The sequence below is a fragment of the Protopterus annectens genome, chromosome 8.part1 (assembly GCF_019279795.1).
Source record: "Protopterus annectens isolate FY-2018-M chromosome 8.part1, PAN1.0, whole genome shotgun sequence".
NCBI lineage: Eukaryota > Metazoa > Chordata > Ceratodontiformes > Protopteridae > Protopterus > Protopterus annectens.
Window position 1 is genome coordinate 517679923 of NC_056742.1, and position 25838 is coordinate 517705760.

Below are 25838 nucleotides of genomic sequence, written 5' to 3' on the forward strand. Positions count from 1 at the left end.
TTTTAAGCAAAATAATTTTTCTTCAAGACAAGTGTCTTCTAAGCCACTTTACATTTATTATATCCACTGTATGTGAAACAGTAAAATAGCTGAATGCCTCATTCAGATTTCTCAACTCTCTATTTTGGAGGAACATACCTCTTTTCTGGCTTGATTTTTCCCATGCACATATCATCACTATTTTTGGAGATATTTCCCTATTTTCAGGTTTGAGTTATGCCTTCACAGGATTTCCTGAATTCTACCCACATTACACATGATTTTTGAAGCTTTCCTAGTTCACAGAAAAACACACTACATGATCAATGACATTGTGTGGTAGAATGTTGCTGTATAATTAATCTACAGATGTTATCTCTTTGATAAATTGCTTATAATTTTCATCGGTCTGTTTTTCTGAGTAGTATCCCACATTCCTACTTGAAGCAGGAAGAGTTGTGGGCTGTTTGGTATTCTAATTTTATGTTAATTAGGTGTCCAGATTTTTGGCTGGTTGTACCTGCTTTCAAAGGCCTTTATACCTGTATTTGATATATGCAAGTTGAGAGGTATGACCCCATTATTGGAAATGAGCCAGTCGAGAAAGGTGAAGCAATGTTAATCTGATTTGAATCCGTCGATCTTGGCAGTATAAACAAATTGAGTTGTGTAGCTACTTCTCTGGCCTTTTTGCTGTAAACCTGTGGAATCTGGGTCAGTAACTTTTAGTTAAAGAAAAGGAACTGCTGCATGCAGTGCCAGTAGTAGTTTTATGAAAAGGTGTGCATGAAAAGTTTGGAGGTAGGTCCATGTGTAACTGACTGTCTTACTTTAAGAACACAAAGTAGGGCAGATGATAAATCATCTGTTGCCTAACCTTTCATAGCATTTTGTAAAGTTTATAAATATGTGCATGAGTGTACTTGAGCATACAACTGTCCCATTGATTCTCACCAAAGTGTCAGTAGTTACGATCAGGCTGAAAAATGGTTAAAAAGGTAGCTAGGTGAGTAGATGGAAAGCCAGTCACAGGGGGACTGTGGGGTGCATTCTAAAACTTACTAGTAGAAGGTCTGTCATTGTAAGACAAAGACTTATTGTGTGCAAGTTTGAATTTGTAGCTCACTCGTTGCTAATGTTAGAAAGTGACAGATTGTGTTTTGGGCTAGGTGAGTGAATATTTATTGTGTCTGTTATCAGCATATGCCACTGATGATGACATAGTGTAAAATGTTGTGTTGTCAAGGAAATGAGTAAGGGCATTTGTAAGTTTAAAAGCAAAATCCATATGCCTTGTCTATACTTCATTTTTCTTGGACAAGTAGGAATATCTACATGTCCACCAATGTATCCTTCAATTGAATTGCTGTCTTAAAGACACTTTGGGATATGTAATTCATTTGAAAGTTGTGTGCCTGATTCCTGCAGGAGGCATGTGACATTTCTGCCAAATCTTTGGAAAATTGAATCCATAAATAAACTATTTCTGTCCATCTTGTGTCAAAATTTGTTTGAGAATAGAAACATTACTGTTTCATTATCATGTGATCTTTCTTCTGTGCTTGCAAATGACACAATATACAGCTGCACAAACCATATCGTGTTAGATTGAAAATAAGCATGATGCTCAGGGCAATAAATACAAACTACATGTGTAATCAGTGATACTTATCTTGATCCCCTACTAATTCTTTACATGAAATGAACCTTCCTAGGACTTCCCTGCAGAAGCAAAGCCTTTTTAATCCATTTTAGCCTTTAAAATGTTTTAGAAAATGGCCTTTCTCAATATTGAAATCCCATTGGCTGAATGTACAAAAAACAAATATGAGGCTGACAATAGTGCACAATGTCCAATGAGAAAAAAGAGCAGTAACACAAATCAGAATGCCAATCCGATATTAGTGCTACTCCCTTAACTCTCTCCCATTCATACTGACTTCCCTTGTCATTGTCAGCCTTCTGGCTGCCATGGCTCTTATTAATCCTACGTCAGGCATGGCAGCTTCTGACTAACCTAGGTTTGGCTACTTGGTCAGATTGGAAGAGGCAACAACTTGCCCTGGGATGTGTGGCATAGCATGGTAGAGTAGGACTGCTAAAATAGTAAGGTGAAGTCAGTTCTTTTATATGTATCCAAACTTCTTATAATTTCTTTTTTCATGCTTGCAGCATGTTTTGTTGGACTGCTGAAATAGTAAGGTGAGGTCAATTCTTTTATATGTATCAGAAATTCTTATAATTTCTTTCTTCATGCATGCAGCATGTTTTGTTTCATCACCCATGTCTATGTCCAGTGATGACTGAGATGGAGGGAGAAAAAGGACAGGAACTGGGACAGCTAAAATGGTAACAAAAACATTTAGGGGTGGGTTTTCTATACTGGCTAAGGTCTTCACCTCATAGATGTAGTGCAGGGATTTATTCTGACCTCTGCTTAAAATTACCCTTCAGGGCAGTTAGCATAGTATTCACCTAGGAACCTATAATTTTCTGTCAGTTCAGTGTCATTGTATTAACAGGTAGTATGCTCGCCTTTGAAGTGGGAAGGTCAGAATATTATGGGTTCTCTTCCCAAATTATATACTTGAATTAATTTCCAGTGCTGACATTGCAGGAAATGAAACATTGGGAGTATGCTGTCCTTTAAATGAGATGTTAAACTGAGTTTGATATGCCTGAGTTGGCGATGGCTCATGTGGATGTAAAAGATCCCATGTAACTTCTTGACAAGAGTAGAGGTTTTTTATTATGCAAACTTAAAATTAAGATATGTTATTTACAAGCTATATAAACAGAACATGCATATATTGTATATGGTGACCTTCTAGAGTGAGCCCAGAAATATGGAGACTGAATGGCCAGAAGAACGATCTTACATATACTAAGTCTGAGATGCCATTTCTTGGAATATTCCATTTTCTCTGAGGAATGGCAGTCTTGGAGTTGATGCATAAACTCAGGGTGTGCAGGGAGCTTGCCCCCCCCTCCAAAAAAAAAAAAGAAGTTTAAAGGAGAAGAGTGATTGTCTAGATTCACTCTTCTCCTGTGTTTTCAGTCTTTTTTTTTTTTCTTCCTGACTTGTCGGCACTTGGCATTTCAATTGCTGCCATTTCAATGTGGAGCCATTATAGATACTCTACATAATCAAACCTTGCTCATCTCACTCTAACCAAATTTTCAAAATTGTCAGTGCTTCATGTAAAATCCATTGTTTGTTATTCAGTATTTCATTATACCTTCCCTAGCATGCAAGACATATTCCTGGCGTTACTATTTTACCAAATTTTAAGTATTTTATTCAAGTTTCTTCAGTAGTCTGCATACGGTATTATATACATATATATTTTTAATTTCTGTGTTATATACTATATATTTATATATATATAAATGTGTGTGCCTGCACATATATCCATCCATCTGCAACCTGTTTTTCCCATTTTTGCACATGGGGTCGGGGTGTCACTTCAACAGTGGCAATCATCTAGAGCCAAAGTTTACACCACCTGGTAGCTAGCTTGCCACAGATGTATTACATATTGAACACCTTTTCCCAAAGCCTTGGAATCTATTTACATAAAGTAGAAATAAATGGACTGTAGTGTCTTTCAAATTACAGCTCACCACAGGGCATTTCCTTTCTTAATACACTTTATATTTCATAGTGCCTTCATATTCCCTTTTATGTGTAATTTCTTGAAAGATACTCTCCATCTAAAATCATTTCATTCATATATTTCCTTATAAACTTCTTGTGTTTTCTTCTTTTTTCATTGTCTAAATTCTCATATCTATCTTCTAAATAAAAATCCTTTGTTGTTCGCATACTTTTTTCCTTCGTGCACTTGTCAGACTATAACCTCCATTTTTGTCTGCTCCACTCTCTGCTTTACTGCCTCCTCCTTCCACTTTATTTCAAAGCACTTCATACATATTCCTTGAGCAATATTTAATTTTGCTTTCAAACATCAATGTGATATTTTCCATTCTTCTCCTACATTATTTACTTATACGGATTTTCCACAACTTTCAGTTGCATTTTTTAATCGTGTTCATTTTTTTTTGCTTACGTTCTCAGTCTCACATTCATCTGCTTAACATTTTCATTACATATTTCTTTGAGATAATTGCATTCCATTATAGTGTAAATTACTTTATTCTCATTGCAGTTCAGTCAAGCTGCAAAGGTCTATATTTTTTTATACTTGCCACAAATTAATTTGTATTCCTTTTTAGTGTCCTCTTTTCCAACTCTGATTGCATCATTTAAACGGACATTTAATTATTAATCACTGCAAATTTCCACAGTGAAAACAACTTTTTGATTGCATCTAATGCCTTATTGTTTCCTTTCTCTTTTAAGTGACACACACTTGGCAAATAACATTTTATATTAAGCCCACCCCTAGTCTGTATTCCACTTTCTTTCTTAGCCTTTGTAACACATTTGACATGTGCCCCTTATTTAAAGTTTCCTGTTCACTTTCATGAGTTCTGAATTATATCCACAATTACTTCTTGACCTGAGCAGTTATATCAGATATAACAAAAGCTTCCATTGCTACTTGTCCACGTACTCAGACACTCAATGCATCTGTATGCTGGCTAGTAATTCTCAAAAGTTAAATCAGTAAAATTATCTGCACCAAGATGAATCTGTGAATGCACATCAGTGGCATTAAATCCTGGTGGCTTTACTATAGTAGCCTGCAGCACATGCCTATTTATCTCTCATTCTTTCATCCTTGCCATCAGTGAATGGCATTTGTTTAGTATTAAGTGCCATCTGTTGTATGTATGTAGCTAGTAATAACATCACTTATGCCTATACTTCTGAAAACCTATATATATATATATTGGAACACATTGGGAACTGGTAATAATAAAGCATTGCTCATATCACTTTCAACTCCCAGCAGAAATTTCTGCTCAAGAATATTACCCGGTAGCATTTCATTACCATCGACTGAATTGCTTTCTGATATCACAGTCTTTAAGCCTTCATTTTCCAGTCTATTACCCAAGAAAGTAGTCACAACAAATTTGCCTCATCTGTTTCTGCAGTTGCAGAGCACGCTTTTCTTTCTGCCTCCTACTCCTGTTCAGCCATTGTCATCTTGTTGCAACATAGTAAATTTTCCCCAGCCCAAAAAGTGAAGGGGTTCTTTGTTTTATATATGCTATTTGTACAAATATCAATTTACATATCCTATATATTTATAAATACTAAAACATTCCAGCAAACACAAAAACTTCCAGTTCTTCAGTGTATATTTTACCATTAAATTGTTAACCCTGCTCTTGAGACAGGCTCATTTTAAACTTTTTTTTATGATTTCTGCATCTGCTTGTCTCTTAATAAATAATTTTCAGTTCATGCCGTTTGTCATGCATACAATTATAAACAAGTCTGTGTCACTGTTGCCATAGAAGGTTTTATCCTGTATTTGGTAATACTGCTACAGTATCATAATTGTTTCCTCTATATATATTCTTTATGGTATCTGAACAAGTTATTTCCCAAACTGTCGACAATTACATTTTAAAAATACATGTGCAGATGTTTTTTTTCTTCCACATAAGTAACACAGACTTTTCATCATAAATCCTATAATAGGGCGTTTCATATCTTTAAATCTTTTTTTAATCTTTTCTGACATTCTTAACTTCTGTCCCTGTATTTCTCACAGGGTGTGTATAAAACATTTGGCCATAACAGCCTCTCACTACTGTTTTCTTTATTCGCCTGGGCCTTCTGTAATACAATCTTGCTTTGAGATTCAGATGTCCATTCGTTACCATTTTCTTTTTTTATTTTTAAATTCCTTATTTTTCAAAGAAAAAAAAACTTATTACACAATAATTGTAACACCACACTCATTTTTCATGTTTACTATATCTTCATACCAAAAACGAGCGTCAAGATGCTGAATGCACTACTGAATTTGTTAAATCTTAACATTCCTTTTCATCTTTCACATATAAAATCCCTTGCTTTGTGGGATTAAACCTTACCCCCAGTGGTACACTAGGGAATTTCTTTTCATCTTGGCATGAATACCACCTCAGGTCTCCTCAGAAAGTAGAATATATGAGACTAACCTGAACAAAAAATATAAATTAAGTAAATAATTTGAACACCACTCCCCAGAAGTACTGTTAAAACAAACAAAAATCAATGTTAGACACATCATTCTCACAAGTGGGTAATAAAGTCACCAGTCCCTTGGAAATAAGACAGATGGGATGCTTTTATCACATCTCAGAAACAGACCATCAATGTGAAAGAATTCTGTGTTTGTGAAATTTATACTCCTAAACCGAGCTGCTTATTGTCTAATTTGATTATTTATTGTTTTTTAAGGTGGTTAATAGGAAGCAAGGATTGACAGAGCTTCGATGTTGACACTTTAGACTGTATCCACCAAATTTTACTTGCATCTATATTTCACTAGTATATATACCTTTCAAACACAGAATGTGTTGCAGACCTTTGATGCTGTTCCTGTCTGGTCTGTAAGGACTGTTAAATATATATAATATATATATATTCTTTTGTAAAACATGAAGCCTCCAAGAGCTGCCTGTGGTATTAGTAAATTTATGTGATTTTTCTCTAACACCCAAGTTCATTTAGTATGACATTGGGTTTGGTTTGTATGTGTGTATATTAGTGTGCATGTCTCATATGCATCTGTGGGACTGTGCTTGCATTAAACAGCCATGGAAATAAAATCTGAGTAAAGCCAGTAAGAAACAGTTTTCCTAATTACACTAATGCACATCCTGCAAAAATAAAGAATAATACAAAAAATTAACAAAAATGCCAGTGGCATTTTCTAAGCACAATAATGTCCTTGGAGTGGACTTTTAGAGGGGGATAACATGCCTTATAGGGATGATGTGGCAGTCTGCCACCCCTGGGTATATATTATTTCCACATAATGCCTACACTTTTGTTCATTATTGCTTACATATTTTTCCATTTTATCATGGAAAAGTTGGTGCTTGTTATTTGATCATTTCTGTTTGAATGTTTAAGCCTGATATTTTGTTTTACCTGCAAACCAGGGAATGTCACTGAGTGGTGGAGAAAGGCAGGATGTAATTGGAAATCTCATGCAAAGTCGTTTTCCCAATCTTAGTGAGAAGTACTACATAACATCTGATGCTATTGGAGCCATGGCTACAGCTACTGACAAGGGTAAGTTAAGTGTTCAGTGTTTTTACAAGTACATCTTAAAACATAATGCTTTAAGAGCAGGGGTGGCTCATTGTACAAGCTGCTAAGCTGCAATCCCCCCATGAAAGCAATAATGTCTGGAAAATATACATATGTATATCTCTCTCTCTCTCTCTCTGTAGATATATATATATATATATATATATATATATATATATATATATATATATATATATATATACATACACACATATTTGCATATATGTGTGTGTATTAATTATTGTTTTTTTCATTTAAAAAATAGTCGTTTCCATTTCATAGATCAGAACTTTGGGCATACTGCTGCTCATATGCATAGTTTCTGTTAAAATAACATAAAAAAACTAGTTTGCTTGACAAAGCTGTTTTCTAAAATAGCTCCGTGTTTAAGTCACTGTAAAAGAAGTATAATGAGATTGTCTTATTACAGATCTTGTAGCCAGACAAAGTACATTCATTGCAAACACTGAGTAACGGAAAGAGTCATCCTGCCACAAATGCTCCCAAACAAGGATCACACTTTATTGTGTAATGTTGAGCACTTTTGTCCTATTCGTAATGGGCTTTTTCAGAACAAGTGTAAAAACTGTAACCATGGATTTAAATAGACTTAAGTCACGTGACTTTATAAAACACAATTTTAAATGCAATTAAATTATGCAAACCTACATTTCTTAATATATTATCAAATATATATACTTGGCTAAAATAAAATATACTGATTTTGTCTAGGGCTTCATTTCACCTAAGGCCAGCCCTGTTGATCATAACTGGGTATCTAAGGTGTAATAGTGGTTACAATGAGCAGGTAACTAGGGCAGTATATGGAAAGTGACTGACCACAGCTGTCGTTTTATCAGTTAAACTCTCATTAATGTGCCATAATATAATCCTGCTGCATTCTATTTATCCACACCCATTCATTTGCTTTATGCAACCCCCCCCCCCCTTTGCTTATTTGAGGCCAACAGCCACCACTCTTGGAAAAATCTGTTTGCTATTTCTGATTCAAATAAAATTGGCCAGTTTGAGTAGAAGATTGGAGCTGTATGCAATGCGCACATCCTAAGATGCACCAGCTTAGAGATAAGAACTGTGCCAATCCCACAAATTGTACCCCACTCCTTTTAGTGAAGGATGCATTTCTTCTCCCCGGTGAACATGTGTTTGGTGCCAGCAGTAATAAAAAGTAATAAAAGGATGAATATTCTTTGGAAAGAAGCACTGTGTTAAAGTGATAAAACTTCTGCTTGAGCCTGTCTTTTGGTGAGAAATTAAATCAGTTGTGAACATGGTTTAGCCTGAGTGATGCTGAATAATTTTTGTCCTAGATGTGGTGGAAACATGGCTGTATTCAACATATCTCAAGCCTTGGTCAGTGGCTTAAGTTTATTTTACTGCATGCTGCTTCTGAAACTAGCTGCAGGACGAGGCTTTTTTTTTTGGCTAAGCAATGGTAAACTAAAGTTACCATCATAAAACAATCCATTTAGCCAATCAGAAGAAGTTACAAAATATTATTAATAAAAGTTTAGTAAAAAGTTTAATAAATATTTAAATAATAAATAATATTATATAAAAGTATAATAAAAGGTAGTACATTGCATACATTTCTGTAAAATGTCCTTAAATACATATGTTTGTTTCTTTAGTGTTTTAGATTAGAATGAAACAAACAAAAAAGCTGAAAAACACCATGCCATAGTATCAGAGGCATAAATCAAACTTCACTGATGCACTGGATATGAAAATACACATACACAGGGGCTTACATGCGCATTGCATTGAGCATACATGTGTGCTGAAGAGTTTTAGTGCAAGAACTTGTCTAGAGTGAGAAATTCTGTTACATAATAGATTTGTTCTGAAAAGGTAAGAAATTTTGTTAAACAAAGCTGTTGTGTGGTAGTGATAATTACTACATGACTATGACTATGAATCTGGATTTATCGAGTCCTATGAGGTTTACCAACTCAGGCCCCATCTTTGTGTGTAATACCTAAATTCATTTTCTCCCCCTATTATTGATTATCACAATCCAAATAAACCCTTAGAACTTTTACATCTTATAGTAATCATTGCTCTTTTCAAAGGCCTCCATTATTTCTTGGAGTGGAGCCCTACCTCAGCCCTAATAGTCCCAACCTCTCAGTACAAGCGATGTCATCTTGAATGTGCAGTAATTTCTCTCTCTCTCTCATTTTTTTTTTTAATTTGAATTAAGGCTAGAGTCCATGGTGATCTCACTGCAGTCAAATTTTGGTAATTTCCAGAACTGGTTTACTAAACATTGTTCAAATTAAATTCTTAAAGCTGCAATTGCATATAATTTTTCCGGAGTCGTATGTCGTTTTATTTAACTTTTCTTCACGGTTTAGACTGGACAGGCTTACTTCTTACTTGTGCATTACTTCTGACACTTTTTTTCTTTTTATTCAGGTGTACATAGGTTATGTTATAATATTTTTTTCAAAATTATCACCAAATCACGTTGAACATATTTTCTAAACTGAAATAAGGAAGAGTAAATTTTATTGAGCCAACTCCAGTTAGATTATCGGATTATATCTACCTGTAGCAGTTACCTTTTGGCAAAGCTCTAGCTTTTATGCCATACCATGCCATTTTAGATGTACCTTTGCTTTCCATTATACTAAGTGTTACTGTATTATTTATGAACGCTGTGATGTAGGTTCATAAGAGGTTACCAGGCTAATAGCCCTAGGGCCTTTGCAAGTCTAACCTTGCAAAAAACTCATGTACCCCAATTGACCATAGTCAAGTGGTCGTAGCAGAGTGCATCTGTGATCAGCACTGACTACCCCTGTCCATGAGGGTCATTGAGGAGCTCTGCTCCACTTGAAGTAGGAACTTATTCCAGGGGAGTGGCAGTCTCTGGGAGGTATACCGGTCTCTCCAGTATGTTCTTTTAATGTCATAGGCTAGGTAGGGATCCCTGGAGTAAGTGACTCTTGTCCCATTTGATTTGCGGATGTGCAGCATTTCCATTAGGGCAGGGTTAGAGACTGCTCTGTAGGCCAGGCACAGGTCCCCTCTCGGCAGCCTGTATGATAATGAGTACAGTGACGAGGCTTTTAGCCTTTCCATGTAGGTCATGTTTTGGAGGCCCTGGATTCTCTTGGTGAGAAACCTCTGTGGTCTCTCCAGTTGCTGTCGGTGTCTGGTGAGGTATATACAGAAGGGAGGGTTGCACTCAATTAGTGGTCTGATAAGGGTTGAGTTGTTGTTGTTTGTCTTTTCGGCTTTTTCCCAGTTAGGGGTCACCACAGCGGAACTCCGGTCCGCTAATGATTGGCAGTTGATTTTTATGGCGCCGAGTTGCCAGCCGAGTTGCCAGCCCGACGCCCAACCTTCAGCGAAGGCACGCCCATTCACGCATGTCTTTCGGAGGCCACTCGACCGCGGAGAGGACATGCAGACTCCACACAGAAGGCTGAGTACAGAGGAGTTAAAATGTCCTTGGTCTTGGATGCGATGCCCTTATTTATGAGATGTGCAATGTAGAAGGCTTTCCTTCTCACTATGGACACATGGTGATCGAAGTTTAGATTGCTATCAACCTGTGTTCCCAAGTCTCTCATCACTGGGTTTGAGCTTAGAGGGATGCTCTATATATTGTAATTAACAGGGGCTACTTTTTTGCCAAAGGGGATAATGAGGCATTTTTTTCATTTAGTTTTAATCTGTATCTTTGGCACCAATCATTTGTCTGTGTCAGTCCCCTCTGTAATATGTTAGCATTGCTGGGGGACTCTGATTGCACCCAGTTTGCAGTCATCGGCAAATGTGGTAAGCCACAGGCCATTTACTTTCATCTGGCATTCAGAGAAATAGATTCCAAACAGAAGAGGGCCCAGTAGAGATCCTTATGGTCCACCACTGACAACTGGTCTACTGGTGGATGTGAACTCCCCAACTTTGACAGTGTGTTCCATCAGTTAGCCAGTTGGCAACCCATCTAGTGATGTATGGGTTAATCCCCAGCTGGGAGAGTTTCTTAATGATCCCTGAGTGAGGAATTATGTCAAATATCTTGGCTAAATCAAGATTTGTGGCTTTGGTGACATTCTCAAAGAAGTCCACCAGGTTTAATAAGCAAGATCTACCCTTGACAAAGCCAAACTGGGTTGAGTCAAGAGTTTCAAGGTCACCTATGGCCTTGTTGATAAGGTCCATGATGATCCTTTCCATGGCCTTGCAGATGAGGCTGGGCGGGCTAATGGGTCTATAGTTCCCAGCATCGTTTGATGGACTCCCCTTTGTGCAAGGGGATTACTGTTGCTGATGTTCATCATGCATACAGCTGCAATCATAACAGATGGGTTATCCTGCCATCAGGCGGGTCCTCGGTCGGCCGAATTCCAAAGTCTAGGTCCGGCATCAGTTGTCGTCGCTTCTTCCCTGACATCAGTGCGGCAGGGGTATGAAGGAACCAGCCGACGCCATTTTCTTCAGTCTTTCTTGCCGCGCGGTGCCCAAAGCAGAAGCAGTTCGCAAGTGCCGGTCGGCCAGCTCCTGAGATTTACGAAAAATATTGCAGCCGAAGTCTTCTTGAAAGCTAAGTACCCCGTTGGGGAAACTTTTCTTGCCTCAGACCGATGTCAGAGAAAGTTAATAATTGCATTTCATGTGGGAAGCAAATACCGCATAAGGATTTCCATTCCTTCTGCATTCCTTGCTTAGGCCCAGACCACGACGTCTCGGCCTGTCGTTTTTGTGCTAGATTCAACAAACGCACTATTAAGCGTCGGGCGGAGTTCGCCCAACACTATTTTGGTAAAAAGTTTAATTACATTATGTCATCGGATACTCCGACTCCAGTTTTGAGTAAAAGACGCAAAGATAAGGACCGGCATTCGAGGTCCGCGACTTCTACCGATACCACGCTAAAGCCGGCTACAGGTGCTCCGGTTCTCAGCGAGGTGCCTACGCAGCCCCTGAGTACCGATGACGCTTCTTTAGCGGTGTCTTCTGTGCCCGAGGTCGCAGGCTCCTCGGCGCCCACTCCAACTACAGATACCGACGCCACCCTTGGCGGGGAGTTTAGACAGGCCTGCCAGCTCTTAAGGTGTCTTCAGGCCTTCCTCTTTTTCCATTAAGGCTTTCACAAAATCTAAAGCAGCCATGAAAACTAAAAGGCAAGCTCCACAGAGCCCCTCTCAGGGCCCCATGCCTAAAAAACAGATGCTCAAAATGACTGATGATTTGATTTCTCTTATCAGGGGTTCTCAACCTCCCTCGGACAAAAGGCCCAGATTGGAGGAAGACTACCCTTCCTCAGACCAAGCCTCTATTACCTCAGAACATTCTGAGGACCAGGAATATTCATACTCCCCTTTTGAAGATTCTGATGCTGAGGAATCCATCCCCTCGGTCCCCCCCCCCCCCCCCCGAGGACTATTCTTTTGGGGAAACCTTACACACCTTGAGGGAACACTTTCACTGGGAAGGTCAAGATTACTCAGATTCCAAGAAAAGGCTCAGGGATTTTCTCTTGCTTCCTCAGCACAGGCCTCTGGCTATCCCTCCTGTCTTGGATATTCTAGATGATGTGTACACAGAAGCCAGCCTCAACCCAGATTCTTTACCTCCAGCTCCTGTTAAACCCGACAGGTATTACCAGGTTCCTGATTCACACCAATTCCTTTACAAAAGCCATGCTGCAGACCCAGAAACTATTTCACAGGGTCCCAAGGGAATTAAGGCCTCTACTGCTAAAAACCCATTACCTTCAGAGAGAGATTCCAGAGCATTAGAAAGGTGGGGGAAAAAGGTGTACACCTCGGCCACTTTAACCATGAGGGCATTAAACTGTCAGTTCCATATGTTAAAGTATCAACAGTTTTTGTTATCTCAGTTGAAAAGCAAAATGACACAACCTGAGCAACCAGATGTAAAGGAGTTGCAGGATTTGTTGCATAGTGCAGAGCAAGTGGGTAAACATACCTTACAATGTGGTTTTGATGCTTTAGAGGCCTCATGTAGAGCTGCTGTTACAGGGTCTGTCATACGTAGACATGCTTGGCTCAAAGAGCAAACCTTGCCAGATCATGTCAAAGCTAAATTACTAGATGCACCTCTTCAAAAAGATGTATTGTTTGGTGTTAAAGCTGAGGAGGTACTAAAGAAAATGGAGGAAAAGGCAAGATCAATGCAAACAGTGAAAGATTTCCTACAGGTACAACCTCCTCCACGTTTCAGCAGAAACTGGCCTTCAAAAAATTGGTCCTTTCCAGCCACGGACAGACCTCAAAGAGGTAGATACAGGCACCCGAGGGGTAGAGGGCAATCTCAAGGATCATTTAGAGGCAGACAATGGCAAGCACCTACACCAAGAGGTGGAGAAGATAGATCACAGTCATTCAGAAAGCGGACACAATGTCCTTCCCCTCTGCATGCCAAGCAAAGCTTTAATGGCAGCACCTTTAGGTGGAAAACTGGCTTTATTTTCAAAAAATTGGCATATTGTGACAAAGGACAAATGGATCCTGGATATTATAGACAGAGGCTACAGATTCCACTTTCACACCCTTCCAAAAATGAGAGGCATGCCAAACCTGCCACAAAATCAAAGGGCAGAGGCACAAAAAACAAATTTCAGCTCTCGTGGACATGAAAGCTATTCAAGAGGTACCTGCAAAAGAACAAGGTCAAGGTTTTTATTCCAGACTCTTCCTGGTACCAAGGAAGGACAAAGATTGGAGACCTATTCTGGACCTATCCATCCTAAACACATATTTACTCGTACCAAAATTCAAGATGCTCACATTACAGCAGCTTCTTCCCATGCTGGGCAAGGAGTCTTGGCTGGTAACATTGGACCTCAAGGAGGCATACCTGCATGTCCCTATCAGACAAGATTGCAGAAGATACCTCAGATTTCTTGCAGGTTCAACCCATTATCAATTCTCTGCATTGCCCTGTGGCTTATCTACTGCACCCAGAGTGTTTACGAAATGCCTGGCATCAGTAATTGCCTTCTGCAGACTTCAAGGGATACAAATATACCCATATCTGGACGACTGCCTGATCCAAGCGGACAGCAAGCACATACTTCTGAAACACCTGGCGTTTGTAATAAAGTTGTTGAACTTTCTGGGATACACAGTCAACAAAAAGAAATCAAAACTAATACCCTCTCATACAATAATTTTCCTGGGTGCCAGCTTGGATACAAACACCCAGATGGCCTACCTCACGCCAGAGAAGCAAGGGCAACTATTACAATACTTCAGAAAAATGGCAACCTTCACCAGGCTGACTGCAAGGAAAATCCTGCAGGCTCTGGGATTCATGGCATCTTGCATCCTTCTGATCCCATGTGCAAAGCTGCATATGAGGAAACTTCAATGGTACCTAAAAAACTTATGGTCTCAACACAGCCACAGTTTGGAAACAATTATACCACTCATTCCATGTCTTCAAAAGGAATTTCTGTGGTGGGCTCAAGCATGCCAAAGAAACACAGGTCTCCCCTTCTGCATGCCTCAAGCAAATCAAATCATCACAACAGACGCCTCGGACTACGCCTGGGGGGCGCACATGACAGATCAGTGCATTCAGGGCAAATGGTCCCAAAAGGAGAAGCACCTACACATCAATCAAAAGGAAATGCTAGCAATACAAAATGCTATTATGGCCTTCAAAGACCTACTGCATCCAGGCCAGCTATTAATAAGGACAGACAGCACCACAGTGATGTGGTACATAAACAAACAGGGAGGAACTCATTCATACCCCCTGTGCAGACTAGCCATAACCCTTTGGAACACGGCTCTGGAATTGCAAATCCAACTTCAAGCACAATTCCTGCCAGGGAAGGAAAACACACTGGCAGACAACCTAAGCAGAATTATGACAGATCCACACGAATGGAAGTTGCATCCCCAAGTTTTCGCAAAGATAATTCAGGCATGGGGACGGCCAGACATAGATCTCTTTGCTACCCACGAAAATTACCAACTGGAAAAATTTTGCTCAAGGACCTATCATCCACAGGCCTGGAAAGTGGACACACTCTCTTTCAATTGGACAACATTGACAGTCTATGCCTTTCCACCTCTTCCTCTGCTGCCCAAAGTTCTATTAAAAGCCAGAGCAGAGAGGCCAAAGATGATTATCATTGCTCCAGACTGGCCAAGGCAACACTGGTATCCACTCCTGAAGAGTCTGACACATCCCCCACCATGGACCCTGCCTCTAGTGCCTCTTCTGTTGACCCAGCACAGTTTCAAAACTCTTCACAGTCAACTGAAAACCCTCAATCTAGCCGCATGGAGGATTCCTTGATTTCCCAACAGACTCTCCTCTCCAAGGAAGTGCAGGATGCCATCTTGGAGGCCAGAAGACCTTCTGCTAGAAAAGCCTACTCCGCCGAATGGAAACGGTTTTGTGCCTGGAATCAGAAAAAGGGCCAGAATCCTTGGGTGCTAAATTTACCTCAAATATTGCAGTACCTAGCTGAGATGTTAAACAGTGGACTTTCCTTCTCCTCCATCAAGGTCCATGCTTCAGCCATTTCTGCACAATACAACACTGATCCTCTTTTATTCTCTCATCCTCTCTTAAGACAGTTCCTCAGAGGGGCTAAGAATATAAAACCCCCAGGGAAACCACCAGTACCTGCTTGGGACCTCAACTTCATTTTAGAAAAACTGACCCTGCCTCCATTTGAGCCAGCTGCTTCAACAAAACTGCAATATTTGTCATGGAAAACAGCCTTCCTTCTGGCTATCACCTCAGCACGCAGGGTTTCGGAACTACAAGCCCTCATGGCTGTGCAACCTTTCATCATTTTCCATCAGGACAGAGTTTCCTTATGAACCAACCCTTCCTTTATGCCAAAGGTAGTATCCAGTGTAGCCTTGAATCAGACTATCCACTTACCTACCTTTTATCCTAACCCACAAAACAAAGGGGAAAGACTACTATATTCCTTGGACATTCACAGGCAACTTCGTTATTATTTGGACAGGACAAAGCCATTCAGAAAATCAGAGCAACTCTTTGTGTCCTATGCTACAGGTGCTCAAGGAAAGGTTATTTCCAAACAGACAATCTCAAAATGGATAGCCCACTGCATATGCTTTTGTTACTCATTTCATGGAAAACCTGTACCTGCAAGCATCAGATCTCACTCCACAAGGGCCACAGCTACCTCTGCAGCTTTCCTCAGGGGGGTTCCTACCAAGGATATTTTGGAAGCAGCTACTTGGAGTTCTGTACACACTTTCTCCAAGCACCATCACCTTCCACTATACTCTAAATCTAGAGCAGGCTTTGCCACAGTAGTCTTGAAGGGCATCCTTGCTCCTCCTAGTTCCACTTAGTGCCTGCCACCCCTTTTTTAGCTTTGGGATTCTACCCATCTGTTACGACTGCAGCTGTATGCACGATGAACATAGTACAGTTTTGTACCTACCATAAATGTAAATGTTCGAGTGCTAATACAGCTGCAGTCCAGGTTTCCCTCCCTCCAACCCCTCTTGGAACAGGCCTTATGACAAACACCTCCTCATACATCCTGATTGGGGTATTTTTTTATGGTGTATTTGCTTGTACACTACTGTTTTTTGATTATATTGCATTGCATTATTACATAAGTTTATGTTTTGCCTTCCTTCTGGGGGCACCTGACATCTGGGGCAAGAAAAACTGAAGAAAATGATGTCGGCTGGTTCCTTTATACCCCTGCCGCACTGACGTCAGGGAAGAAGCGACGACAACCGACGCCGGACCTAGACTTTGGAATTCGGCCGACCGAGGACCCGCCTGATGGCAGGATAACCCATCTGTTATGACTGCAGCTGTATTAGCACTCGAACATCTACATTTATGGTAGGTACAAAACTGTACTTTCTCCACTCTGCCAGCACAAAGTCAGTGCTCAGGCTGTGGTTGAAGAGAGTGCTAAGTGGGTCCTCTAGGTCTTGTTTTAGATTGTTTAGTAAGCAGCCTGGGATGTTGTCTGGTCCCATAGAGGCTGTAATTTTGGCCTTGGAGAGTGCTTGTATGACTTGTTCTATGGAGATACTTGATAGAGGACTGGTGTCAGGAATGCTATGGGTATGGCTGGTGGGAACGGGATTGAAGTTATCATCAAATCTGTCAACTAGCAGGTTGGCAATTTCTTCAGGTTCAGTGTGAGTGGTACCATCCACTATAAGTTCGCCACACAGCTGGTCATTCCTTTTAGTTTTCTGACATAGCTAAAGCATACCTTATGGTTGCCTTTAGCTAGGGATGCTAGTTTAGTGTCATAACTAACTTTAGTGGACTTAACGAGGTTTCTGATTTGCTTGTTTAAGCTGTGGAGATTATTCTTCCTCTGCTGATTAAGCTCTCTCATGTTCTTAGATATCAGTTTATTTCTTTATATAACTTATTTATACTTTAAGTCCACCATGGTGGCTTGTTTTTTTTTTTGAGAGGATCTGGTTTTAGTCTTGACAGGTATAGCTGAGTCAGTAGAATTGTTTAAGTGGCAATATAGGGTGTTTGTGTACTCCTTTGCATAAGAGTCATTGTTGGCTGTGTTAGCAGGGGCTTTGAAGCCTTTTATACCATCACTTAAAAGGTTATAGTTTGCTTTGGAGAGATTTTTCACATTTTGACCCTATGGTGGTGTCAGGTCTGATCTTAACCAGGTAGGGCAACACACTAGGGGTAGTGCAATGGCCCCCCATGTTGATGAGTACTAAGTCTAGGACATTTGAGCCCCTTGTGGGGGTGCAGACTAACTGTTCCAGGGCATTTGAATTAACAAAGTCCAGGAACCACAGAGTAGTCGTGTTTGTGCTCGTGTAAGTCATCCAGGTGATGGACGGGTAGCTGAAGTCTCCCATGACCAAGGTTTTGGCTGTATATTGAGTGACTCTAGCAAGTCTAGGTAGGTGGTGTAATTCTTCTGGTTCATGGTGGGTGACCTGTAGCTAGCTATGATGTGGTAGTTTATTTTACCTATAATTATTTGGACCTGGAGTAGCTCAAGAGAGTTGTACTGTTTCACCAGTTTTCAGGTGTATTTGGATTTGATGAAGATGGATACACCTGCACCTGTGGTTCTTTCATGCTTGTTCTGGGGTCTGAACATGTGAAAACTATTGTAGCCTTGTACTGACGGGGTGCTCTCTCTGGCCTTGAACCAAGTCTACGTGACTGCACAGATGTCAGCATCTTCCAAGGTTAGAAATGCTTCCAGAGAATGCAGTTTACTGTTTGGACTCCTAGCATTAAGCACCATGAACTTGAGTTTGTCTCTAGTGGATTTTAGTGGATTTTTTTACATCAGACATTTTGTTGTTTTGACATAGCCTAAAAGAGGCATTATTGGGGTGGCAAGCATCTTTACCATTATCTGGAAACCTTTTGGAGATAGGTGAAGAACATCTCTGGCAAAGCATTGTGGTCTATTGACCATGTCTTCCCAGGTTGACAGATACTGGAGCCCCCTGGAGTGACATAACCAGCTAGGCCAATTATTGAAATTGGTCATTTTTTGTCTGTATATAAGTATAAGCAACATTGTTCAACGTAACTGGAATGTATTCAATATTAATAAAGAATTTTTGGATATTGTGGGAATAAAACCTAATATTGTTTTCAAGAAGGACATTACTATAAAAAACATGGTAGAGAAGGGTACAAGAGATTCACTCTGGGCCCAGGGGGATGTTTAAATGTGTTTTTTGTCTGCAGTGTAAACATATTCTAGAAGGCACAGAGTTGTTTATCCCAAATTATGGCAAATATATATACAAGAAAAAATTCTCCTGTAATAGCAGGGCTGTTGTTTATATAGGGACATGCACGCAATGTCTTGTTTTTATATCGGGAAGACCATTAATGCTCTTAGGAGCAGAATGTATCAACATTCCTATGATATTAAAAAACAAGATATAAAAAATATTCTGGCAGTGCATATTATTAATAATGAGGGACATGATTTTAGATTTTCAGTATTAGAACAAGTTACAGTTGGAGATAGAGGTGGTCCCCTTAATGATTTTTTGGAAGATAGGGAACTAAGATGGCAGTTAAAAACTAATGCAACATCATTTCCAGGTTTAAACATGAATACATCTATCAGTTCCACTCTCAGATTAAAATCTGAAGGTTATTTTTGAATAAAAGTATAATAAATTAAGGATTTTTGTGGTTTGAACAAAATACAGTGTACTTTCTATGGTTTTTATTGTAATATGGTTTAAAACAATGTATTTAATGTTTTATATATCTCAATGGGGCTGTAGAAATTGAATTCAATTTAAGTAATTTCATTATGATGTCATTAACTATGAAGGCGTGTACTTGTATAAAAAGGGTTTAGTTCATTATGGATGTGTATTCTGAAGAAGTTTTTATTAAAAAACGAAAGCGCCAAATAACAGGATTTCGTGGATCTCGTCTTTCTTTCCTGGCTGTTTTTAGTTCATTTTTTGTCTGTATTGTGGCATCATCCTAGGTGAAGGTAGAATGCTGCTTTAGGGCTAGGGACATACCTGCCTGGGACACATAATCTGAGAGTTCAAGCATGCCTGTCTCCATATAGTCCAGAGAGGTACATCTCAAATCATTCAGTCCAACATGTACTATGACAGAGTCATAATAGTAATTTTTGTTGAGTACCTTGAGTGCATGCATGATTTGATGGATCCTGGCACCTGACGGGCGGCTGATTATGACTTTCTCCTTGTCCAACCTGGTGAGGGAGACATCTGTGTGTCTCACTATTGAGTTTGCCTATGGCCAGGACATTTGGTTTTGAGATGTTTTACCTTGGGGGCTTAATTGCTAAGACACTCGTGTATGTTGTGTATAATGGTGGATTCTGTTTGTGTGCCATTGTGTGTGGGTTGTTTACACTTTGGAGATCTCAAGTCTTTTGGTAGGCTCTTGGTGAGTACCTCTGAGTATGTGGGTTTGTGTCTTGAGTTTATCTTGTATAAGAGGAGATGTGTGTGTGCTTGACAACCTCTTTGATCACTTGTTTATTGTTACATGAGAGGACTGATTCATGTTTCATGGTATAGTTGCATCTCTCACATACTGTATTTGTTTGCTTTAGGAGCAAGTGGTTGTCTGTGTACATGAGGCAATTGCAACACTGCCTCAGGATGCACATGTTAATTAGGTTAGCTGGAGAAATGTTGGGAAACATTTAGTCCATAGTATCAGGTAATTCCTAAGTACTATTTTATGAGAGGGCAAATTTGATCAGCTATTGCTCTGAGAAAAAGGGAACTTGTTATTTAGAAGATCATGGAAAAAACGTTGGGCGACGCTGCTCAGTGCTCAGCTGAGCTGCATGCAAAAGTGTGTGGCTGAGTTGCCTGAAGAGCAGCAGGGAAGCCTTGAAGGGTTTCACTGACTGGAGTCTAGGGGAAAAAGTGTTTTTAAACGTTTGCATCTATACAAGGTACCTCTAGCTCCCATTGCATGGTGCGCAGATGTTCTTCGTTCCCCATTGCTGCAGTCCTTACTATTGGGTATAGTCCGCATCCAGTCGGCCCGAATACCAGAGTATAAGGCTGACGTCGGTCAAGGCGCATTAGACTGACGTCAGTACGTCAGGGTACTAATGCGCATGACCGACGTCATATCCTCAGTCTTTTTTGCCGCATGGTCCGATGCAGAAGCAGTTTTGCGAGTGCAGGTTGGCGTTCTGAAATATTTCCGAAACCGGAGTTTCAGACCGAAACAGAGTTGGCTAAGTACCCCGTTGGGGAACATTTTGGTTTTTTCTTGCCTCAGTATTTTACGGATGTCAGAAAAAGTGAATAACTGTATTTCTTGTGGGAAACAGATACCTCATAGGGATTACCATACCTTGTGTATACCTTGTTTAGGGCCTGAGCACGTCGTTGTTGGTTGCCGCTCTTGTGCTAGGTTTAACAAACGCACTATTAAGAGGAGGTTAGACTGTGCCAGGTTAGTGTTTGGGAAGCGTTGCAATTATAAAATGCCGTCGGATGCTCCGGCGCCGCTTCGTCAAGAAGCGCAAGGACAAAACAGCGAAGCCTAGGGTTGATGAACCGGCAGTCCCGGACGTCGGTTCTTTAGAAGGCTCAGTGGAGCCAGAGGTTTTGCCAGGAGTTTCCATGGAGTCCCAGGCAGAAACTTTACTGTTACAGGATGTGCCTTCTCAGGAGGTAGGCCAGGCTGTGGGGCTTCTCAGGTGACTGTTCTTCCCTCTCTTCCCAAGGTAGTTAGAGCCTCTCCTTCTGTTGCCAAAACTTCTTTGAGAGGTAGGCCTAGTTCAGCTTCAGTGGGGGCTTCTCCTAGCATTTCGGGTTCTGTACCTAAGAAACATATGCTTAAAATGGCAGAAGATTTGATTACTATGATTAGGGTTCTATGCCCCGCCTGATAAGAGGCCTAGGGTGGAACCGAGTTTGATAGTTTTGAACAGTGTTCTGAGGCTTCAGAGTCTTCTGGAAGACTTGCAGGAGTATCCTACTTATTCTGATTCTGATGTGGATGACTCCACTCCTACAGCTTCTCCTCCTGAGGATTTCTCATTTTCAGAGACTCTGCATTCCATGAGGGAGCACTTTAAATGGGAAGGCCAGGATTACTCTGATTCAGGAAAAGGCTTAGGGAATTCTTGTTTTACCCCAGCATAGGCCCTTAGCTATTCCTCCTGTGTTGAATGTGGTGGAAGATGTTTTGCAGAGGCTTCCCTGAACCCTGACTCTTTGCCTCCTGCTCCTGTTAAGCCTGATAGGTATTATAGGGTGCCGAAGCTCATAAGTATTTGTTTAAGAGTCCTAGGGCGGACCCAGAAACTATTTCTCAAGGGCCTAAAGGTGTTAAAGCTTCTGTGATTAAAAATCCTGTTCCCACTGATAAAGAGGCAAGGGCTTTGGATAGGTGGGGAAAGAAAGTGTATACTTCTTCCACTCTAGCCATGAGAGCATTGAATTGTCAGTTTCACATGCTAAAATATCAGAATTATCTCCTTTCACAATTGAAATCTAAGGTGGATGCTTTGGCGGAAGGTATTGAGTGTAAAGAGTTGCTGGATTTGGTTCATGTGTCTGAACAAGTGGGTAAGCATTCTTTGCAATGTGGTTTTGATGCTGTACAGGCCTCCTCGAGGGTGGCTGCTACTAGTTCTGTTCTTCGCAGGCATGCCTGGTTGAAGGATCAGAATTTAGCTGAGCATGTTAAGACAAGGATTTTGGATGCTCCTTTACAGTCTGATGTGTTGTTTGGATCGCCTGTGGAAGCAGTTTTAAAGAAAATGGAGGACAAAGCTAAGTCTATGCAAACTGTTAAAGATTTTTTGCAGGTACAGCCTCCGAAGTTTAGTAGAAATTGGCCTGCTAAGGGGTGGACATATCCTGCTTATGATTCCCAGTCTAGGGGTAGGTCTAGACGTGGTAGGGGCAGGGCTCAAGGTTCTTTTAGGCCTAGAACAGGGAGTTCACCTGCTCAGACTTCTGGTGAGGGCAGGGGTCAGTCCTTTCGTAAACAGACCCAATGACCTGTCTTTTCAGCTGCCAGTAGATTCCCGTCTGGCAGCTCCTTTGGGAGGAAGACTGTCTCTTTTCAAAGAAAATTGGGATTTAATTACTCAAGACAAATGGGTGTTGGATATCATTCACCACGGTTACAGATTTTATTTCCATACAATGCCCCTTTCAAAGGCATGCCAGACGTTCCTCCTCCACAAAGAAAAGAGGCTCACAAGCAAGTTTCTCAGTTACTCCAGATAGGGGCCATTCAGCCAGTCCCTTTATCAGAAAGGGGCCTAGGATTTTATTCTCGCCTGTTCCTAGTACCAAAGAAGGGGAACACGTGGAGACCAATTTTGGATTTATCTCTCCTCAACACTTTTTTGGACATTCCCAAGTTCAAGATGTTGACGTTACAACAGCTTTTACCTCTGCTGGGCAAAGATCACTGGATGGTAACTTTAGATCTCAAGGAAGCTTACCTTCATGTGCCTATAAGGCTAAGTTGCAGGAAGTATCTGCGGTTTCGAGCTGGAAATTCTCATTATCAGTTCTCTGCATTGCCCTTTGGCTTATCTACTGCGCCCAGAGTATTCACAAAGGTTCTGGCTCCAGTGATAGCTTACTTCAGGCTTCAAGGAATTCAAATCTATCCTTACTTGGACGACTGCCTGATTCTGGCTCAAGAAAAGGAAGACCTTCTACAGCATCTGGAACATGTTATAGCAGTGCTAAGATGCCTAGGGTATTCTGTGAACGAAATAAAGTCCAGTCTAGTACCCTCTCAAGACATGTGCTTTCTGGGTGTGAGACTGAATACAGCAGCTCAGATGGCCATTTTAACCCCGGACAAACAAAAGAGTCTATCACTTTACTTCCATCAACTATCTCATCAGTCCGTGCTGACTGCAAGGACAGTCCTTCAAGCATTAGGGTTCATGGCATCTTGTATTCTGGTGCTTCCCAATGCCAAACTGCATATGAGGAAGCTACAATGGTATCTCAAAAATGTATGGACACAGCACTGCCAGGATTTGGACACTGTCATTCAAATAATACCTTGCCTTCAAAAAGAATTTTGTGGTGGGCTCAGGAATGTCACCTAAACAAGGGACTCTCTGTGACCCGGCCAGAGGCGAGTCAGATTTTAACGACAGACGCCTCGGACATTGCTTGGGGAGCTCATCTAAATGGAAAGTGGATACAAGACAAGTGGCCTGCCAGACTACAGCATCTGCATATCAACATGAAGGAGATGTTAGCAGTCCAGTTTGCATTAATGACTTTCAAGGAGTTACTTCTTCCAGGGCAGGTGTTGATTCTAACAGACAACACAACTGTCATGTGGTACATCAACAAGCAAGGCGGAACACATTCTTATCCTCTATGCAGGCAAGCAATGATTTTATGGGAGACTGCGCTAAGCTTGCAACTAACTCTTCAGGCAAGGTTTCTGCCGGAAGCACAGAACTCCTTAGCAGATGTGTTAAGCAGACAAATCATGGATCCCCACGAGTGGAAACTGGATCTTCATGTATTTCAAAAATTGACAGTGTCATGGGGAACTCCAGACATAGATCTGTTCGCTTCTCCACTAAACCACCAGCTGCCACAGTATTGCACAAAGGGGTTTCATCACACAGCTTGGAAAGTGGATGCTCTGTCTTTCAGTTGGAAGAACCTTCATGTGTATGCCTTTCCTCCTCTGCCTCTTCTTCCAAAGGTACTATTAAAGGTCAGACAAGACAGGCCAAGGATGATTTTGATAGCTCCAGATTGGCCTCGGCAACACTGGTACCCACTACTACGGAGTCTGGTAAGGAAGCCTCCATGGCCTTTACCTCTGATTCCTCATCTGTTATCTCAGAAGGATGGTCATCTGCTCAATGTCAAGCTTCACTCTCTTCATCTAACAGCCTGGCATATTCTGTGTTGAAACACAGCAGGTCTCAACTTCCTCAACAAGTTTTAAAGGTGATTATGGAAGCTAGAAGACCTAGTACAAGGAAAGTGTACGCAGAAAAATGGAAGAGATTTTTATTTTGGAGTACAGCAAAGAATTTGCAGGTTTCTGAGCCTAATTTGAGTGTGGCTCTTCGATACCTTACTGAGTTATTGGACAAAGGTTTGTCCTTCTCTTCCATTAAGATTCATGCTGCAGCAATTTCAGCTCACTATGATTGTGACCCACCATTGTTTTCGCATCCTTTGTTCAAGCAGTTTCTTAGAGGGGCAAAGAATATAAGACCCTCTCGTAGAGCTCCTACTCCTGCTTGGGATCTCAATTTTGTGTTGGAAAAACTTACTCTACAACCTTTTGAGCCTGCGGCTACTGCTGAATTGAAATACTTGTCATGGAAGACTGCTTTTCTGCTGGCTATTACTTCTGCAAGAAGGGTGTCTGAGTTGCAGGCCCTTATGGCAGTAGAGCCATTTTTGATTTTCCATAAGGATAGGGTATCATTACGTACTAACCCTTCTTTTATGCCTAAGGTGGTTTCTAGTGTGGCTTTAAACCAAACTATTCATTTGCCTACTTTTTATGCAGACCCCCAAAATAAAGGGGAAAAGATTTTGCACACTTTAGATGTACACAGGCAATTGCGTTATTATTTAAGCAGGACTAAGGATTTTAGGCAGTCTCAGCAGTTGTTTGTTTCTTTTGCTTTGAGTTCACAGGGCAAGCCTGTGTCAAAACAAACTATTTCTAGGTGGATTGGCTTTTGCATTGCATTTTGTTATTCCCATCATGGCAAGGAGATTCCAGCTGGGATTAGGCCTCATTCCACTAGGGCTACTGCCACTTCAACAGCATTTCTAAGGGGTGGCAACTAAGGATATTTTGGAAGCAGCTACTTGGAGTTCAGTGCATACTTTCTCTAAGCATTATCACCTTCCTATCTACTCTAAGTCTAGGGCTGGTTTTGCCACAGCTGTTTTGCAAGGCATGTTGTCAGCTCCTGCTTCTTTATGATTTGCCAGCCTCCCTTACCTCTGCTTTGGGATTCTACCCAATAGTAAGGACTGCAGCAATGGGTGACGAAGAAAATAGTACTGTTTTGTACCTACCATAAATGTAGATGTTCGAGGCTCCCATTGCTGCACTCCAATTCCCCCTCCCTCCTTCCCCTCTGTGTTTAGGGGTGGTTGTGTAGGTG

General features: G+C 40.8%; 1 protein-coding gene across 1 annotated transcript in view; it reads left to right on the forward strand.

Moving 5' to 3' along the window:
- NAGK (N-acetylglucosamine kinase) overlaps positions 1–25838 on the forward strand; it is a 422972-nt gene that overhangs the window by 80362 nt on the left and 316772 nt on the right. The window contains exon 3 of the mRNA XM_044081648.1: positions 7051–7183. Within this exon, the coding sequence (XP_043937583.1) occupies positions 7051–7183 (133 nt within the window). The remainder of the gene's footprint in view (positions 1–7050; positions 7184–25838) is intronic.